The sequence below is a fragment of the Somniosus microcephalus genome, chromosome 1 (assembly GCF_052327205.1).
Source record: "Somniosus microcephalus isolate GS21.2 chromosome 1, FLI_Smic_1.0, whole genome shotgun sequence".
NCBI lineage: Eukaryota > Metazoa > Chordata > Chondrichthyes > Squaliformes > Somniosidae > Somniosus > Somniosus microcephalus.
In genome coordinates this window covers 61,759,827-61,780,794 of record NC_140987.1, presented here as the reverse complement: position 1 = coordinate 61,780,794, position 20,968 = coordinate 61,759,827, and the positions used below count along the sequence as shown (strand labels likewise).

Genomic DNA, 20,968 nt, shown 5'->3' with positions numbered 1-20,968 from the left:
AACTTAAATAAAGCCAATTACATAGGTATGAGGGGCAAGTTGGCTAAGGCAGATTGGAAAAATAGATTAAAAGGTATGGGGCAGTAGATAAGCAGTGGCTAGCATTTAAAGAAATATTTCGTAATTCTCAACAAAAGTACATTCCATTGAGAAACAAAAACTCCACGGGAAAAGTGATCCAACCATTGCTAACTAAAGAAGTTAAGGATAGCATTAGATTGAAAGATGATGATTATAATGTTGCAAAGAATAATAAGCCTGAGGATTGGGAGAGTTTAAGAAAGCAGCAAAGGTTGACCAAAAAAATGATAAAAAGGGAAAAAATAGAATGAGAAAACTAGCAAGAAATATAAAAGCAGATTGTAAGAGTTTCTACAAGTATGTAAAAAGGAAAAGAGTAGCAAAAGTAAACGTTGGTCCCTTAGAGGCTGAGACAGGAGAAATTATGGGAATAAGGAAATGGTAGAAACAAACAAATATTTTGTATCTGTCTTCACAGTAGAAGACACAAAAAGCATACCAAAAATGGTGGGGAACCAAGGGTCTAATGAGGGTGAGGAAATTAACGTAATTAATATAAGCAGAGAAAAAGTACTAGAGAAACGAATGGGACTAAAAGCTGACAAATCCCCTGGACCTGGTGGCCGACATCCCAGGGTTCTAAAAGAGGTGGCTGAAGAGATAGTGGATGCATTGGTTTTGATCTTCCAAAAATCCCTAGATTCTGGAATGGTCCCAGCGGATTGGAAGGTTGCTATTCAAGAAAGGAGGGAAGAGAGAAAAAAAAAAAAACAGGGAACTACAGGCTAGTTAGCTTGACATCAGTCATTGGGACAATGCTGGAATCCATTGTTAAGGAAGTGGTATCAAGTCACTTAGAAAGTCATAACATGATTAGGCAGAATCAACATGGTTTTATGAAAGGGAAATCGTGTTTGACAAATTTTAGTTTTTTGAGGATGTAACTAGCAGGGTAGATGAAGGGGAACGAGTGGACGTAGTATCTTTGGATTTCCAAAAGGTATTCAATAAGCTACCACATAAAAGGTTATTACACAAGCTATGGGCTCATGGGGTAATATAGCAGCATGGATAAAGGATTGGTTAACGGACAGAAAACAGAGTAGGGATAAATGGATCTTTTTCAGGTTGGCAGGCTGTAACTAGTGAGGTGCCGCAAGGATCAGTGTTGGGGCCTCAGCTATTTACAAATCTATATTAATGACCTAGATGAAGGGACCGAGTGTAATGTATGCATGTTTGCTGATGATACAAAGCTAGGTGGGACAGTAAGATGAGCAGAGTCTGCAAAGGGATATAGATAGACTAATTGAGTGGGCAGTAAGGTGGCAGATGGAGTATAATGTGGGGAAATGTGAGGTTATTCACTTTGGTAGGAAGAATAGAAAAACAGAATTTTTTTTTAAAATGGCGAGAAACTTTCAAATGTTGGTGTTGAGAGATTTAGGTGTCCTCGTGCAAGAAACACAGAAAGCTAGAAACATAGAAGATAGGAGTAGGCCATTCGGCCCCTCAAGCCTGCTCCGCCATTCAATGCGATCATGGCTGATCATCCAAGTTCAGTACCCGGTCCCTTCGTTCTCCCCATACCCATTGATCCCTTCAGCCTTAAGAAATATATCCAACTCCTTCTTGAATATATTTAATGTATTGCCCTCTACTGCCTTCTGTGGTTGAGAATTCTACAGGTTCACCACTCTCTGGGTGAAGAAATTCCTCCTCATTTCTGTCCTAAATGGCCTACCCCTTATCCTTAGCCTGTGACCCCTGGTTCTGGACTCACCGACCATCGGGAACATCCTCCCTGCATCTAGTCTGTCCAGTCGTGCCAGAATTTTTAAAGTTTCAATGAGATCCCCTCTCATTCTTCTAAACTCCAGTGGAGTACAAGCCTAATCGTCCCAATCTCTCCTCATACGTCATTCCTGCCATCCCAGGTATCAGCCTGGTGAATCTTCGTTGAACTCCTTCCATGGCAAGAATATCCTTCCTCAGATAAGGCGACCAAAACTGCACACAATACTCCAGATGTGGTCTCACCAAGGCCCTGTACAACTGCAGCAAGACATCCTTGTTCCTGCACTCAAACCCTCTCGCTATGAAGGCCAACATACCATTTACCTTCTTAACTGCCTGCTGCACCTGCATGCTTACCTTCAGTGACTGGTGCACAAGACCACCCAGGTCTCTTTGCACTTCCCCTTCTCCCAATCTATTGCCATTCAGATAATAATCTGCCTTCCTGTTTTTGCCACCAAAGTGGATAACCTCACATTTATCCACGTTATATTACATCTGCCATGCTTCTGCCCAATCACCCAACCTGTCCAAAGCATCCTGGAGTTTCTCGACATCCTCCTCACAGCACACACGCCCACCCAGCTTTGTGTCGTCTGCAAATTTGGCGATATTACATCTAGTTCCCTTGTCTAGATCATTAATATATATTGTGAATAGCTGGGGTCCAAGGACCGATCCCTGCGGTACCCCACTAGTCACTGCCTGCCACTCGGAAAAAGACCCGTTTATTCCAACTCTTTGCTTTCTATCTGCCAACCAGTTCTCTATCCAAGTCAATACCTTGCCCCCAATCCCATGTGCCTTAACTTTGCACGCTAATCTCTTCTGTGGGACCTTATCAAAAGCCTTCTGAAAGTCCAAATACACCACATCCACTGGTTCTCCCTTATCTATTTTACCAGTTACATCCTCAAAAAATTCCAGTAGATTAGTCAAGCACGATTTACCTTTTGTAAATCCATGTTGACTTTGTCCGATCCTGTCACTGCTTTCCAAGTGCTCTGCTATTACATCTTTTATAATGGACTCTAGCATTTTCCCCACTACCGATGTCAGGCTTACCGGTCTGTAATTCCCCATTTTCTCTCTACCACCTTTTCTGAATAGTGGGGTAACATTAGCTACCCTCCAATCCATGGGTACTGTTCCAGATTCCATCGAATGTTGGAAGATGATCAGCAATGCATCTACTATTACTAGGGCCACTTCCTTAAGTACCCTAGGATGTGGATTATCAGGCCCTGGGGATTTATCGGCCTTCAATCCCATCAATTTCCCAAACACCATTTCCCTACAAATACTGATTTCTTTCAGTTCCTCCCTTTCATCAGACCCTATGTTCCCCAAAATTTCTGGGAGGTTATTTGTGTCCTCCTTTGTGAAGACAGAACCAAAATATGTATTTAGTTGGTCTGCCATTATAAATTCCCCTGATTCTGACTGCAAGGGACCTACGCTTGACTTCACCAATCTTTTTCTCTTCACATATATATAAAAGCTTTTACAGTCAGTTTTTATGTTCTGCGCAAGCTTACTCTCATTCTATTTTCCCTTTCTTAATTAATCCCTTTGTCCTCCTTTGTTGAATCCTAAACTGCTCCCAATCCTCTGGATTACTGCTTTTTCTGGCCAATTTATATGTACTCTCCTTGGATCTTATGCTATCCCTAATTTCCCTCGTTAGCCACGGTTGAGTCACCTTTTTTGTTTTATTTTTATGCCAAACTGGGATGAACAAATTCTGTAGTTCATCCATGCGGTCTTTGAATGTTTGCCATTGCCTATCCACCGTTAACCCTTTGAGTGACATTCCCCAATCAATCCTACCCAATTCGCGCCTCAGACCATCGTAGTTTCCTTTATTTAAATTCAGGAGCCTCGTCTCAGTCAACTGCTTCATTCCCCATCTTAATGAAGAATTCGATCATATTATGATCGCTCCGACCCAAGGGGCCTCCTACAAGATTGCTAATTAATCCTTTCTTGTCCATAATACCCAGTCTAAGATGGCCTGATCTCTGGTTGGTTCCTCGACATATTGGTCCAGGAAACCATCCCGTAAACACTCCAGGAATTCCTGCTCCACAGTATGGTTACTAATTTGGTTAGCCCAATCTATATGTAGATTAAAGTCACCCATGAGGACTGCTGTGCCCTTATTGCACGCTTCTGTAATTTCCCTTTCAATGCCATCCGCAACCTCTGCATTACTGTTTGGAGGTCTATATATCACTCCCACTAATGTTTTCTGCCCCTTGGTGTTTCTCAGTTCTACCCATACAGATTCCACATCATCAGAGCTAATATCCTTCCTTACAATTGTGTTAATCCCTTCTTGAACCAGCAATGCTACCCCACCTCCCTTTCCTTTTTGCCTATCTTTCCTGAATATTGAATACCCCTGGATGTTGAGTTCCCAGCCTTCGCCACCCTGGAGCCATGTTTCCGTAATCCCAATCAAATCATATTCATTTACCTCTATTTGCGCAGGTAATTCATCCAACTTATTACGAATGCTCCTCGCATTAAGACAGAAAGCCTTCAGGCTTGTTTTTTTAACACTCTTACACCTATTAGAATTATTATTTACTGTGGCCATGTTTGATTTAAACCGTTGATTTCTCTGACTGCCACTTTTGTTTTTCTCCTTCCTAGCTTTTGCTTTTATCCTTGTTTTCCTTTCCTCTGTCCCCCTGCTCAGGTTCCCAACCCCCTGCCATTTTAGTTTAAACCCTCCCCCAGAGCACTAGCAAACACTTCCCCTAGCATGCAGGTACAGCAAACAATAAGGAAGGCAAATGGCATATTGGACTTTATTGCAAGGGGGTTGGAGTATAAGAGTAAGGAAGTCTTGTTACAATTGTACAGGGCCTTGGTGAGACCACACCGGGAGTACTGTGCACAGTTTTGGTCTCCTCATCTAAGGAAGGATATACTTGCTTTGGAGGCGGTGCAATGAAGGTTCACTAGACTGATTCCTGGGATGAGAGGGCTGTCCTATGATGAGAGATTGTGTAGAATGGGCCTGTACTCTCTGGAGTTTAGAAGAATGAGAGGTGATCTCATTGAAGCATACAAGATTCTGAAGGGGATTGAGAGGTTTGATGCTGTGAGGTTGTTCCCCCTGGCTGGAGTGTCTAGAACTAGGGGGCATAGTCTCAGGATAAGGGGTAGGCCATTTAGGTTCAAGGTTCAAGATTATTTTATTGCCATATGTAACTGGCACAATGGAATGCTTACTCCCCGCTCACTCCCACAATATAAGTACAAATATAAAAAGCAAAAGTAAAACAAGTATAAATATGGAAACAATAAGCAAATAAGTATAACAATGACAGTCCAAGTTGCAGGATATGATGAATAGTGCAAAAAGCCTCTATTACCACTGGAAGTAATAGTAATGTAATATGATAAGTATATGGTAGTATAAGTATAATTTATATATAAATAATAAGTTAAAATGCAGTGTACAATGTACAAATGAGTTATAATTTATATAAGTAATAAGTTAAAGTTGAGGTACAAGAGTCCTATGTGCACACAGTCCAGTGATCAAGAATGTTCTTGTGCACTCACGGTTCATATGACACAGTTCCAGGGTGGTGGGGGGGGGGGGGGGGGGGGGAGAATGTGACTATGATATGTGGGGCAGTGCGGTTAGCAGTTCAGTAGGCGCACCGCCTGTGGGTAGAAACTGTTCTTGAACCTGCTTCAGATGCTGCGGTACCGACGGCCGGACCGCAGGAGGGAGAAAACAGTTCGTGCCCAGGGTCATTGGGGTCCTGAATGATGGAACTGGCCTTGTTCCGACACCTGGTCTGGAAGATCTCCTCGATGGACGGAAGTGCACACCCGATGATCTTTTCTGCTGTCCTCACAACCCTCTGGATAGCTTTCCTGTCTTGTGCAGTGGTGTTACCATACCACACACTGGCACCACCCGGCAGGACGCTCTCTATGGTGCCGCGGTAAAAGTTCACGAGCCACTGTGTGCTTATGCCGCATTTCCTCAGGCACCGTAGAGGGTAGAGGCGCTGGTGTGCTTTCTTCAGCATGGCCTCAGTGTTGTGGTTCCAGGCCAGGTCATCGGACATCTGCAGTCCCAGGAATCGGAAGCAACTGACTACTTCCACTGGTGTCCCGTCTATGCTGATGGGGCGGTGGTTCCCTCGGTGGCTTCTGAAGTCCACGATGAGCTCCTTAGTCTTGCCAATGTTCAGGGCAAGGTTGTTGTCATTGCACCATCTCATTAGCTGGATTATCTCATCTCTGTACTCCGTCTTGTCGTCGTTGCTTACCAGGGCAATTACTGTGGTGTCGTCGGCAAACTTGATGATCCGGTTGTTGCTGTGTATGGCTGTACAGTCATGTGTAAACAGAGTACAGCCAAGGACTGAGGCAGCAGCCTTGCGGCACTCCGGTGTTGAGGACCAGAGTGGATGAGGTGTTATTTCCTATTTTCACCACTTGAGGCCTGCCAGTCAGGAAATCCAGAATCCAATTGCAGATGGGGGTGCCCAGGCTTAGGTCCCTCAGTTTCAGGACCAGCTTGGAGGGAACAATAGTATTAAATGCAGAGCTGTAGTCAATGAACAACAGTCTGACGTAAGTGTCCCTCCTGTCTAGGTGTTCCAGGACAGTGTGTAGTGTTAGGGAGATGGCATCGTCCACAGACCTGTTCGCCCTGTATGCGAACTGGAACGGGTCCAAGGAGTCGGGGATGATGCTATTTATGTGCGTCATGACCAGCTTTTCCAGGCACTTCATGGCTATAGGTGTTAGAGCCACGGGTCGATAGTCATTGAGGCCTGTTACCTTGATCTTATGTAACGGCACAATGGCTGTCTCCTTGAAGCACACTGGTACAACAGACTGCTGCAGTGAGATGTTAAAAATGTCCGTGAACACAGGAGCCAGCTGGTCTGCGCAGGTCTTGAAGACATGGGGTGGAACCCCGTCTGCCTTCCGTGCTTTCACCCTCCTGAAGGTTCTCCGGACCTCGGACTCAGTCAGCTGTAATGTGTAATCCTCTGGATGGCTGGGGGTTTTGATGGCCGGCTCGGTGTTCTCCCTCTCAAAGCGAGCATAAAGTGTTCAGCTCATCTGGTAGGGAGGGATCGGTGTTTGTGACTCCCGCTGAGCTCCCCTTGTAGTTGGTGATGGCCCTTAGTCCCCGCCACATGCGTCTGGCGTCGGAGCCCCCGCCATACTGGGACTCCAGTTTGTTCTTAGTCTCTTTTTGCTGTTTTGATGGCCTTAAGAGGTCATACTTGGCTTTCTTGTAGAGTTCGGTGTCCCCTGACTTGAAAGCGGTACACCGTTCTTAGTTTGTTGCGTATGTCTGAGTTCATCCATGGTTTGCAGTTGGGAAATGAATGGACAGTCTTGGTAGGAATGCATTCATCCACCAGTCTGTTGATGTATCCAGCGACGTGGCCTACATACACATCCAGGTCTGGGTTCTTGAAAACACTCCAGTCCGTTATTTCCAGCCCGCCCTGCAGTTGTAGTTCTGTGTCCGCTGTCCAGCTTTGCACAGTTTTCACTGTTGTGGGTGTGCTCTTTAACTTCTGTTTGTAAACAGGAAGTAGGAGCACAGAGACGTGGTCTGACTTGCCGAAGCCCAGCCGAGCAATGGCACGGTAGGCGTGTTTTATTGTTGTGTAGCAGTGATCTGGAGTTTTTCCGTTTCTTGTCGGACAGGAGATGTGTTGAAAGTATTTTGGCAATACTTTCTTTAAATTACAGTGGTTAAAGTCTCCCGCAACGCTGGGAACTGCCTCGGGATACCGGTTCTGAAGTTTGCTAACCTCACTGTAAAGTTCGCTCGGTGCAGTGTTAGCGCCGGCTCGTGGCTGGATGTAAACTGCTGCCATGAGAATAGCAGAGATTTCCCTCAGTAAATAAAAAGGGCGACATTTGATTGTTAGTAGTTCCAGATTAGGTGAACAGTGTTGTGAAAGTACCTGGACATCTGTACACCAGTTGTTGTTGATCAGGCAGCATACACCCCCGCCTCTGTTCTTCCACGTTGAATCAGCTGTTCTGTCGGCCCGAAACAAAAATGAATCCCTGGGACTGCACCGTCTTGTCGGGTATCATGGAGGTTAGCCACGACTCTGTTCGGAACATGGCACAGCACTACCTAATGTCCCGCTGCGAGGCGATACGGCAATTCAGCTCGTCAATCTTATTTGCCAGAGATTGTACATTGGCAAGGAAAATGCTGGGCAAGGCTGGTTTCCACCCCCGTCGGCGTGATCTAACTAGCAGGCCTGCCCGCGACCCCCGCCTGCTGGCTCGTCTGCACCTACTCCCCGGGGCCTGATGATTCTGGTCGAGGGGTGGGCTCCCCTGCTCTCCATTGTCCCGCAGTTCCTCCATAGGTAAGTCCTTTGTTAAGTTTCTTGTTTTGATGTCTGTATTTCCGTAAAAATCCACTGAAATGTTCCGTAAGTCCAAGAGTGTTTGGTGACTATATATAATAACCACTTTCGCACTCAGGACACGCATGATAATAAATAAAAAGTACGTAAAATATACAAGAAAAAGCAGTGGTGAGGCAAACAGGCCTCAAAGTGGCGGCAGCATCAGCGGACCCGCGGGAGATGAGGCGGCCGAGCGGCGGCGAGGCAGATAGGCCCAGAGCGGCGGCAGCAGCAGCGGACCCATGGGAGACGAGGTGGCGGCTGTGAGGCAGGTAGGCCCAGAGGCGAGGCCGGCAGGCCCAGAGACGAGGCCGGCAGGCCTCAAAGCGGCGGCAGCATCAGCGGACCCGCGGGAGATGAGGCGGCCGAGCGGCGGCGAGGCAGATAGGCCCAGAGCGGTGGCAGCAGCAGCGGACCCATGGGAGACGAGGTGGCGGCTGTGAGGCAGGTAGGCCCAGAGGCGAGGCCGGCAGGCCCAGAGACGAGGCCGGCAGGCCCCAAAGCGGCGGCAGCATCAGCGGACCCGCGGGAGACGAGGCGGCGGCGGCGGCTGAGGCAGGTAGGCCCAGAGGCGAGGCAAGTAAACCCCAAAGCAGCGGCGGCAGCAGCAGCGGACCCGCGGGAGATGAGGCGGCCGAGCGGCGGCGATGAGGCAGGTAGGCCCAGATGCAAGGTAGGTAGGCCCCAAAGCGGTGGCAACAACAGCGGACCCGCGGGAGACGAGGCAGGTATGCCCAGAGGCGAGGCAGATAGGTCCCAAAGCGGCGGCAGCAGCAGCGAACCCGCGGGAAACGAGGCGGCCGAGCGGCAACGGAGAGGCAGGTAAGCCCAGAGGCAAACAGGTAGGTAGGCCCCAAAGCATTGGCAGAGCAGCGGCAGCAGCAAAAAAGGGCGGAAAATTCAAAAATAAACAAAGCTGTGGGAGCTCACAGACACCTCTGCTCTCCTCCAGCGCCGTGTTCCAAATGAGCAGAGAGGGGGAATGAGCAGGGAGAGGGAATGAGCAGAAAGCGAGCGAGAGCGCGAATGAGCAGGAAGAGAGACGGAATAAGCAGAGAGGGACTGAGCAGTGAGAGAGGGGCTGAGCAGTGAGAGAGAGGGAATGAGCAGAGAGAGACTGAGATGAGGAGGAATTTCTTCACTCAGGATTGTGAATCTTCGGAATTCTCTGCCCTAGAGGTCTGTGAATACTGAGTCTTTGAGTATATTCAAGGCCGAGATAGATTTTTGGACTCTCGGGGAATCAAGGAATATGAAGATCAGGCGGGAAAGCAAAGTTAAGGTCGATGATCAGCCATGATCTTATTGAATGGTGGAGCAGGCTCGAGGGGCCGTATGGCCTACTCCTGCTCTTATTTCTTAATGTTCTTAAATGCAAGTTTCTTTAAATAAATTGGAAAATGACCAATAGAGAGACACGCCTATACAACTATTCAAAGAACAATATTTCAGACAGTTCTTAGGTTAGAAGCAGCAGTAAGAAAATGCAATTTATTCAAGAAAAAGGTAATACTAAGTCGTCGTCTTCTCCTTCGGCAGTCCCTCGGAACAGAGGAAGACTTGCTTCCACATTAAAAATGAGTTTGCAGGTGACCGATTAGTCCAATGCGGGACCTACAGTCTCTGTCACAGGTGGGGCAGACGGTGGTTGAAGGGGCAGGTGCTTGGGTTGACGTGCGCTCCTTGCGCTGCCTGTGCTTGGCTTCTGCTTGCTCTCAAAGAGACGAGAGGTGTTCGGCGCCTTCCCGGATGCTTCTCCTCCACTTTGAGCGGTCTTGGGCCAGGGATTCCCAGGTGTCGGTGGGGATGTTGCACTTTCAAGGAGGCTTTGAGGGTGTCCTTGAAGCGTTTCCTCTGCCCACCTGGGGCTCCCTTGCCGTGCCGGAACTCCGAGTGGAGCACTTGTTTTGGGAGTCTCGTATCGGGCAGGCGGACAATGTGACCCGTCCATCGGAGCTGATCGAGCGTGGTCAAAGCTTCGATGCTGGGGATGTTGGCCTGAGCAAGAACACGGACGTTGGTGCGCCTATCCTGCCAATGGATTTGCAGGATCTTGCGATGGCAGCGTTGGTGGTACCTCTCCAGTGCTTTGAGGTGCCTGCTGTACATGGTCCATGTCTGAGGCATACAGCAGGGCGGGTATCACTGCTGCTCTGTAGATCATGAGCTTAGTGCCGGGTTTGAGGTCCTGGTATTCAAACACTCTTCCTCAGGCGGCCGAAGGCTGCACTGGCACACTGAAGGCAGTGTTGGACTTCGTCGTCGGCGTCTGCCCTTGTTGACCGTAGGCTCCCGAGGTATGGAAAGTGGTCCACGTTGTCCAAGGCCTCGTCGTGGATTTTGATAATCGGGGGGCAGTATTGTGTGGCGGGGGCAGGTTGGTAGAGGACCTTTGTCTTACAGATGTTTAGGGTAAGGCCCATGCTCTCGTACGCTTCGGTGAAGGTGTTGACGATGGTTTGGAGTTCGACCTCCGAGTGAGCGCAGACGCAAGCGTTGTCTGCATACTGCAATTCGACAACAGAGGATGGGACGACCTTGGATCGGGACTGGAGGCGATGGAGGTTGAACAGTTTCCTGTTTGTTCTGTAAATTAGCTCCACTCCAGTGGGGAGCTTACTGAGGGTGAGATGGAGCATTGCAGCAAGGAAGATTGAGAAGAGCATTGGTGCGATGACACAGCCTTGCTTGACCCCGGTTCATACGTGAATCGGGTCTGTGGTGGAACCGTTGGTCAGGATCACAGCTTGCATGTCGCCGTGAAGCAGGCGGAGGATAGTGACAAACTTTTGAGGGCAGCTGAATTTGAGGAGGACACTCCATAATCCCTCACGGTTGACAGTGTCGAAGGTATTTGTGAGCTCAAAGGCCATGTACAGCGGTTGGTGCCGTTTCCTGCATTTCTCTTGTAATGGACGTGCGGTGAAGATCATGTCGATTGTGCCTTTTAGTGGGCGGAATCCGCATTGCGACTCTGGGAGGCGCTCTTCGGCCACTGGGAGAAGGCGATTGAGGATTCTTGCGATGATTTTCCCTGTGGCAGACAGCAGGGAAACTCCTCTGTAATTACCGCAATCGGACTGGTCACCTTTCTTGAAGATGGTCACAATTACGGCGTCTGAGATCCCCCGGCATGCTCTCCTCCTTCCAGGTAAGAGAAAGGAGTTCATGAATTCGCGCCAGTAGTGCTTCTCCGCCATGCTTTAGTGCCTCGGCGGGGATTCCATCTGCTCCTGAAGCCTTGTTGTTCTTCAGTTGTCAGATGGCCTTTTCAACCTCATGCCGGGCTGGGGTTGTGCTGAGGTGGTGGCGGGCAGCATGCTGTGGGATGGAGTTGAGGACGCTCGTATCAAAGACAGAGTTGTGGTTAAGGAGATCTTCGAAGTGCTCCTTCCAGCGGGCACTGACTGCCTCCCTGTCCTTGATGAGTACCTCTCCGTTCTTGGCCCACAGTGGGGAAGGGCCTTGGGTGCTTGGGCCGTAGATGGTCTTGACTGCGCTAAAGAATCCATGCACGTCGTGGTTGTCGGCTAACTGCTGGATCTCCTGCGCTTTCTCCTCCCACCATCTGTTCTTTAGGTCGCGAGTTTTTTGTTGGACCTCGGCCTTCAGGCTTCTGTAGAACTGCTTTCTTGCTCTCGAGTTCTGTTGCTGTTTCCAGATCAGGAATGCCTTGCACTTGCGGCTTATTTGCTCCTGGATCTCCTGATCATTCTCGTCGAACCAGTCTTGGTGTTTCCTACTCCTAAGTACTTACCCTTTGATGTGTCAATATCAGAAAATCAGAAAGAAGAAAAGACCATTTCATCGATCAAGTCCTTTCCTTCCATTAACCATGTACAATTCACAAACTTCTCAAACCTACTTAGCATATATGAGATCGTTAGCTTACAGAGGGGATTTTTGTTTTTAAACTCAGCAAGTTATGATGATTTGGAATACATTGCATGAAAAGGAGGTGGAAGCAGATTCAATAGTAATTTTCAAAAGGTAATTGGATCTCAACTTTAAAAAAGAAAACTTTGCAGAGCTATGGCCAAAGAGCAGGGGAGTGGGACTAATTGGCAGTAATTTCAGAGAGTTGGCCCAGGCACAATGGGCCGAATGGCCTCCTCCCATGCTGTATGATTCTAAGATATCTATGATGCTTAGCACATCTCCGAAATGTCCCAAAGTACCTCAAACACAATTAATTACTGTGAAGCGCAGTTGAAGTTATGTAGGTAAATTCAAGTGGCATTTTGGGAACGGCAAGGTCTCAAACATTAATGTCATGAATGACCAGTTAATCTGTTTACTGGTGATGTTGGCTCAGGAAAGAATTATGGTCAAGCCTTCCTCTCTTCTCTTAACAGTACCATGGGACCTTCAATAACCATCTGAACCACTGGAACAGGCAGAGAGAGTCTTAGATAGATAAATGTATCACCTACTCTCACCCCTACCCCTTCTTCCCGGAGCCACGATAGGGTTCCCCTTGTCCTCACCTTTCACCCCACCAGCCTCCACATTCAACGGATCATCCTCCGCCATCTCCAGCGTGATCCCACCGCCAATCACATCTTCCCCTCACCTCCCCTTTCAGCATTCCGCAGGGACCGCTCCCTCCGCGACACCCTGGTCCACTCCTCTATCACCCCCCCAACACCCCTTCCCTGGCACCTTCACGTGCAAGTGCAGGAGATGCAACACATGCCCTTTTACCTCCTCCCTTCCCCACTGTCCAGAGCCCCAAACACTCCTTCCAGGTGAAACAGCGATTTACTTGTACTTCTTGCAATTTAGTATACTGTATTCACTGCTCACAATGCAGTCTCCTCTACATTAGGGAGAGCAAATACAGATTGGGTGACCGCTTTGTGGAACACCTCCGTTCAATCCGTAAGGGTGACCCCGAGCGTCCGGTTGTCTATCACTAATTCTCCGCTCCACTCCCACTCTGACCTCGGTCTCTTACACTATTCCAATGAAGCTCAAGGAACAGCACCTCATCTTTCGATTAGGCACGTTGCAGCCTTCTGGACTCAACATCGAGTTCAACATTTTCAGACCAGAACCTCTGCCTCTAACTTTTTTCTCTCACATGGCAGCTGTCGATCATTCTGCCATTGCCATTTACACTTCATTTAGAGTCACCTTTTGTTTCTTAACTTGTCCCATCATCCCTTTTGTCTCTTAATCTCTCCTGTCTTCAATCCCATCACAGACCTTCCCTTCTGTTCTTTCCTCCCCTCCCCCTGCCCCTGCACTTGCTTAAAAACCTGTTCCATCTCTAACTTTTTCCAGTTCTGACGAAGGGTCATTGACCTGAAATGTTAACTGTTTCTCTCTCCACAGATGCTGCCTGACCTGCTGAGTATTTCCAGCATTCTGTTTTTATTTTAAATGTATCACCTGATGTTTGTCCCTTCCAACAATGCAACACTCATCACTGTAAATGATAAGTTCCTGAAATGCTGACGAATGAGGAAGACATTTGATCAATGAGGAAAATAAGCGCCGAGGAAAATGGGAATAGAAGCACTTACTGTTGTTTCGTGCCTTACTTTGCTCATTTTTACTCTATTCTCAGTATTATATTCCGTAAATTCTACCTCATGCGCCGAGTCCGTTCCCTCTGCTCCCTTTCTTTAAGTCTGGTCAGTTCTGTGTTTTTGCTCTGAGGTTTGATTGCCTTTTCACCCATGTACTATGTATCTTCACAGAGCAGATGCTGTCACTAAGGGGCTAAAACCAATACAGGGGGGCAAGGAGTTGTTTGTTTTTGTTAGGAAAGTGCATGAAGAACAGAAAAATACTGCAGAACAATCATTGCCTTGAAAAGCTAATTTTTGGAGGTGAAGAGAGAGAAAAGACTATTAGCTCCCATTTTTTGTGAACATGGTCAGGTTAATTGTTTTTTGATTGGTGACTTTTAAGTGAACATAAAATTTGTGCTAATCAATATTCTTCTTGCTTACAGACACTTTCCCCATGTCTTGCGGATACACGCCAGACAATTACAAAAAACATATCGATAGGTTTAGCTGGTTTGTTTCCCCAGCAGGCGACGAGTTGGTACACATTAGGAACTGAATGAAGTGCGATGCAATCTTTAATTTCTGTCTCCTCCGTAGGTCTCAGCACTAGCTGGACAACCGGATTTTAGAAGTGCTCAAATCCTCGCGCTCCAATTCAGGTTCAAGAGGGAAACAGGAATGTGACATTCAAGCAATTAAATCTTTCAGACAACATGTTAAGTGTTGGCTTCAACCCAACACCAACAAAACTGACTGGCCTTCGTTGCCATTACAAGATGTGATCAGCAGATTCAGGCAGGTTTTGTTTGTGGTTGCATGTAGCAAAAGTTACGTTATCGTTTTATGGGGACATGGAAGAACTGATTTTAAGAAATTCTGATCGGATTCACTTGGATGTAAGGAAATTGTTCAGTAAGAGATGAATTTAGGACTCAGCAAATCAGCCAAGACATTTTTCATACTCAATGCACTTAACAAATCATTGCTGGTTTTCAAGGCACAACCTGCAGATAATCCCAATTCTACCAGTTTGTTATTTTTGACTCATCACATCCCTGGTCCCTTTTATCCCATAATAAAAACTGCTTTGTCTTTTTTATATGGCCAACTGTCATAATGCAGCATGCTACAACCAGTTTGACATCTCCCCATTTTAACTAAACCTTCATCATTCTCAGTTCAAAATATATAATTTTGCTATAAATGCCTTTCAAACAGGAAAATATAAAAATACAAAAAAAAAAAATAGTAGCAACGGCGCAGTTCCCAACATCTGAATCTTGGCTTTTATCTCAAAGGGGTTTGAATACACAAGTCAAGAAGTGATGCTTCAGTTTACAGAGCCTGGTCAGACCCCAGCTGGAGTATCGCATTCAGTTTCAGGCACCAAACCTCAGGAAAGATATATTGACCTTGGAAGGGGATTCACCAGAATGATACCAGGGCTTAAAGGGTTAAATAATGAGGACAGATTGCATAAACTTGGCTTGTATTTCTTCAGGTTGAGGGGAAATCCAATCAAGGTCTTTAAAATGATAAAGGGATTCTATAGGATAGATACAGAGAAACTATTTCCTCTGGTGGGTGAATCCAGAACAAGGGGGCACACTCTTAAAATTAGAGCCAGGCCATTTAAGAGTTAAATCAGCAAGCACTTTGCCACAGAAAGGGTAGTGGACATCTGGAACTCTCTCCCCAAAAGGCTGTGGATGCTGAGTCAATTGAAATTTTTAAGACGGAGTTTGCTGGATTTTTGTTAGGGATTTGGAACAAAGGCGGCTAAATAGAAAGACTTGCATTTATATAGTGCCATTCATGACCTCAGGATGTCCCAAAGCACTTTACAGCCAATTAAATACTTTCTGAAGTGTCGTCACTGTTGTGATGTTGGAAATGTGGCCAATTTGTGCACAGCAAGCTCCCACAAACAGCAATGTGATAATGACCAGGTGATCTGTTTTAGTGATGTTGGTTGAAGGATAAGTATTGGCCAGGACACCAGGGGAGAACTTGCCTGCTCTTCTTAAAATAGTGCTATGGGATTTTCTGCGTCCACCTGAGGGGGCAGACGGGGCCTCGGTTTAACGTCTCATCCAAAAACCGGCACCTCCGACAGTGCAGCACTTCCTCAGTACTGCACTGGGGATTTGAATCCACAACCTTTTGACTCAAGAGTGCTTCCACTGGGCCACAACTGACTTACAACGGAGTTGGGGTACAAATCAGCCATGATTTAATGGAATGGCGGGACAGACTCAAGGGGCTGAATGGCCTATTCCTGTTCCCACATTCCTACAATGCATTCACTCTCTCATACCCAGAGTGGCAAGGGTTGTCACTGTGCAAGTCACACAAAGTTACATTTCACAGCTGATTTTATAACAATTCCTTTCATTTAATGGATCATCAATCCACTCTACAAAGAGAAGTAGAATTTGTAAGTTTAACGAAAACTAAATCTGAAATAAAAAAACATTTCAATTATTTTACTCCAAGAGAATGACACCCTCTACCTGTGGGATGTTAAATGCCTCAGGTTTGTATTTTTCCAATGCATTTGTCTAAAATGTCAGATATAACTATTTCCATGAGTTTGGATAATAAAAATTCTATTATAAAAGAAAAATGCATGACAATCCAGTCACTAGCTACCCAGATTCTCCTGTGACAGACAGACAAAGTAACCGTCATAGAAAAGGCTTAATAACAGAAACAAATAATGAAGTTAAAACCATATCCGATCAAATATTCCTGAATTGGAGATTCATCCTAGTAATAGAGATGGAACCTAGATAAATGCATTTGTGGCACAAAGCAGGAGATTGAGGATTTCTCTAGCTCAATGCATAATTCATAGCCTCTGCCTGCAAACTGTGTAAAATGAAAATTTCACACCACAGCACGAGCAATGGAGCTGCTGAGAAGGCAAATGAAATCGTATTTTACTGTGCAAATTTTATTTCTTACTCTGCCCACATTTATACACAATCATTGACAAACCAAATGCATTGACAGATCTCCCACTGATACCATTTTGTTCACACTTAAAAACAGATCGGGCAGAAAGATATAGACAATTTGTTTCTTTATATTTAAAATATGGATCAGATTTTTTTTTCTCCCTCCCTCCCCCCAAACAGCTCAGTGCCTACATTAGATTCATCCAAGAAGTCAGCTTGCTCCAGTTTGTTTTTCTCTGTATGATCATGCAATCTTCATCACTACCATGGTTTGTTAAATTATGCATTTGATCATTAGTCCCCATCATTTTTTTTTCTTTTCTTCATTTGACACATAGTACATCACATTTTGAACAGGGTAGCAACATGCTTGAATTTTAAAATTCCAACAAGATTTCTACATTTTTTACAAAAACCTGGCAGCATATTATTGTTCACAGTACTCATTCCTGCAAATTCTGATTTAAGTACTTCGATTTTGTTGATTAATATAACAAGTTTTAAAAACAGTGTCCTGTTACACAAGCAAAAAAAGACTGGTGTTTGCTATTTTCAACTTTTACTGACTAGTTGAGGTTTTCTGCATGTTTTCTTTTGTTTTAAATATTACTTTTGCCTCCCAATGGATTTTTGACAAATTTCCACACTGAATCGCCAAAATTTCACTTAGAAAATGTCACAATTGCAGAAGGTTAATGAAACAAAATAAACAATAGCACCATTCTACAGTATAATTATAGTCAAATCTTACTTTACATTCCGATCTACAAGTTTAGCAGCAGTGCAAAGCTCAAACTGCTTCACACTAACATTTAACTTGTAAGCGTAAATTGGATGTGAAGGCCCAACTGACTGAAGCATCCAGAGTGAGACTCCCTCATCCAGAGAGGCTCCTTCGTTTCTGTACAGTGCCAGGTTGGGCCTCAACAGCAGATTCAGGCCACGTTTAACTGTAATGTCAGTATGAAGCAAAACTGCTCTGCAGGGATGCTAGACTTGTAGCGTAAATGCAACCATAGCTACACACGTTCTATCGACAAGCTGAAAATCATATTGTATCAAGATTTTTGATGACAATAATCCAAAAGGTGGTTTAACTATTTGTTTTCTTCGAATGTCATTTTTTCAGTGAAGTTTTAATCTCATGGTGATTTAGAATATTACAAATGCCAAGTTTTAATTAGCATGATTTTTTAAAAATGATGCAATTGTCACACATTTTAAATACCAAAAGAAACTTTAAACATGTAAGGCAGTAAGTAAATTGGGTAAATTGAATACCCTTCTACCAGTCACAATCAACACCATGCACTTTACGTTAGAGGTTATAATATGTATTCACTGGTGTGACGTCCCTGAACATAGTCACAGAAAATTCTGAACCAAATTAAAACTTGTTTTAAAACAAAAAGGATAGAAGGAAATTGGTGGTTGTAATACATGATAGGCTCAATTTGGTTTAGTAACATTTAAATTTTAGAAAGATTTATTCTGAAAACCACAAAGCATTTAACATCTCAGTCTAGTCGCACAGGAATTCAACACACTCACCAGAGATCAGGGCTTGGACAATTACTCTCCTAAATTCTTCCAACTCAAGACTACATTACCCAATTTCTAAAAAGGTGGGAAACATTTATTTCTATAAGTAAAGAGGGAACACTGTGATAACAAGTAGAAATCCCAGTAACTTGGTACATTCCTTAAGTACATAAATCAATTTTGTCCAAAAGGAACAGGTGAAAACAGAAATATCAGAAAACGCTGGAAAAACTCAACAGGCCAGGCAACATCCGTGGAGAGAAACAGAGTTAACATTTCAGGTCAAAGACCCTTCATCAGAACAGGTGAAAACAGATGTTGATTTGTAATGAATAACCACATTTCACCAATATTGGTACCAATCACTTCCATCACACAAAAAAACCACATCTTCCAGACAGAGGAGTCATTATTTTCACACGTCCCTGCCTACGAGTAACAAATAGAACTTATTACAAGTTACCTTTTGTTTCACTGTGCTCTCTGGTTCAGAGTCACTCTCCGATTCAGAACCTGAACCGTCTTCAGATGAACTGTCCTCGGAATCGGAGAAAGTTGCAGATTTCATCTTTTTGGATTTAATTTTGGCCTGGTTGTTGTTTTCCAAGTCGCTGTTTTCACTGAAGATGGAAACATAGCAAAATTGAAAACCAACCTAATTTGTCTGTTTTTCAGCCCAAATATTCTTAGAAAAAAAAATTCTATTGCCAACTACAAAGAAAAGATTTAGGCACATTTAAAACGACTAATTTCTGGATCAACATTCTTCGAATATTTGTTGATGCGTTATAATTTTGAAGCAAAATGTTACCATTTTCCTTACAGTGTTTATATGATGTAAATATATCATGTGTTCGGAACACATAATTTATTGCTAATCAAATTGATACTTATTTTTATATTTAAACTCTTAGACAAATACACTGTTAACAGAGATTTGTTCACGTGAGCCAAAGAGATTAAGCGGTGACTCTACAACAGTTTAAGATTATGAAGGGTTCTGACAGGATTAAGAGTGATCGATTTCCACGACAGGTCTGCAAAATGCTAACACCATGGCATAAGTTTAAGGTAACCATATGAAGAATTAAAGGGGAGATTAGAAAAGATTCCTTGCACGGAGAATGGTGAGAATTCAGAATTCTCGACGACAAATTGCTATTGAAGAGGAATTAAATAGTTGCTTAAAAATAAGAGGAATACTTAAGGCTATAGGGAGCAAGCAGGAGAGTAGGATTAAACCAGCATTCTGACGAAGAGTATCTCCATGAAACATCAACTCATCTGCACTCTCCACAGTTGCTGACAGACCTGCTGAGCATTTCTGGTCTGTTTTGTTGGAAATTTCCAGTATCTGCAGTTTTTAAAGTTTTGTTTAGGATTAAACGAATTGGCTCATGTGTAGAAAAGCACCAACACAGACTTGATGGGCTGAATGTTTCTGTGCTGGAACATTTTATTATATTTGCAAAAAGTAATAAATGCTCGGACTGACAAATGGACTTTACACTACAGAATTTGTGCTCAAGTGAATGCAGGGTGGATTAATCTCTGCAATTAAATCCATTATAATCCTCCCTGTACTGGTTCGTTACTTCTCTCACATCCACCCCCCTCCCCCCGCAAAAAAAAAACTCACCATCCAGCTTTTTTATGCCAATTCAACATACATTTGGGAACATTAATGCAGACCTGGAATGACCATGAAATCTCTGCTCAATGCTACTCCTCCTTGACACCAGAGGACACGGGTGAGTGACTTCACTTAAGTGCTGCCTTATGTGTCCTGCCGATCTACCTTGGATACCAGCATGGCAGCACATCTAGTTGAGTTGAGCAGTATTACAGCAAGCACTTGGTGCCTGCTTATGAGGAATCTGAATGGGTACAAGGGACAGCAGCAGCTTTGCCAACTCTGGGTGCATCGGAGAGGAGGGAACCACAGCACATGAAAGTCTGACCAAATGCCAATGTGCAACGCTCCATCGTAAATGCTGCAAGACTGCACAACCCACAGTAAGCTCTACTAGATTCAGTTGGGGGAGATATGGAAACACTTAGTTCTCGAACACCAGAAAAGTACATAGTTTTTCAAATTCTGGATTCAGTTAGGTGGAAAATTGCTACATTTCCTCTGCCCCTTTTGATGATTAATGGATGTTTACCTTACTGCAGATAATTTCCAATGCTAATCCAATGAACAGAATTTATTGGTAACTGGCTTTTTAACTTTTGCAGAAATAAAAAGCCAGCATTAATTTAAACTACAGATTTCATTTGTTCCAAACAGGAAAAACAATATAAAACACTTTTAAAATCATTAAATCCTGACTTAAATTAATAAAGTTATAATTAGGGCATTATGCTGTATTTGTTATGAAGTGGCAGGGTGAGCTGCCTTAATTACTGTCTGCAATAAAATGAGCAGAGTGCGTGCTATACCCCAATCAGTGCTGTCAGCTACAAAAAAGCTAAGCTGCACACTCATCAACAGCATCAGCAGCAACCTACGCATGAAAGGGCAATGATCTTCGCAATCACCGACAGGCAAGAGTGCAACCTGTCAAATAAGATTCTGGATTTTCAAATTAGTAATATGTACTTTTTATCATGTGAAACAGTGGCATAATAAATGCCATCAGTATAATCAGGGAAAAAGCAAACCCATGCTAATTAAATGAAGATTAAATCAACAACA

At 44.6% G+C, this 20,968-nt stretch overlaps 1 protein-coding gene across 6 annotated transcripts in view; it reads right to left on the bottom strand.

Moving 5' to 3' along the window:
* Positions 1-20,968, bottom strand: part of ap3b1a (adaptor related protein complex 3 subunit beta 1a) — a 323,977-nt gene that overhangs the window by 129,303 nt on the left and 173,706 nt on the right. For all 6 annotated transcript variants that reach the window (XR_015077649.1, XM_085982440.1, XM_085982449.1 and 3 more), the window contains exon 20: positions 18,734-18,890. Coding sequence is in view for 5 of the 6 variants with exons in the window: in XM_085982440.1 (XP_085838566.1) it covers positions 18,734-18,890 (157 nt within the window). In the remaining variant the exon portion in view is untranslated. The remainder of the gene's footprint in view (positions 1-18,733; positions 18,891-20,968) is intronic.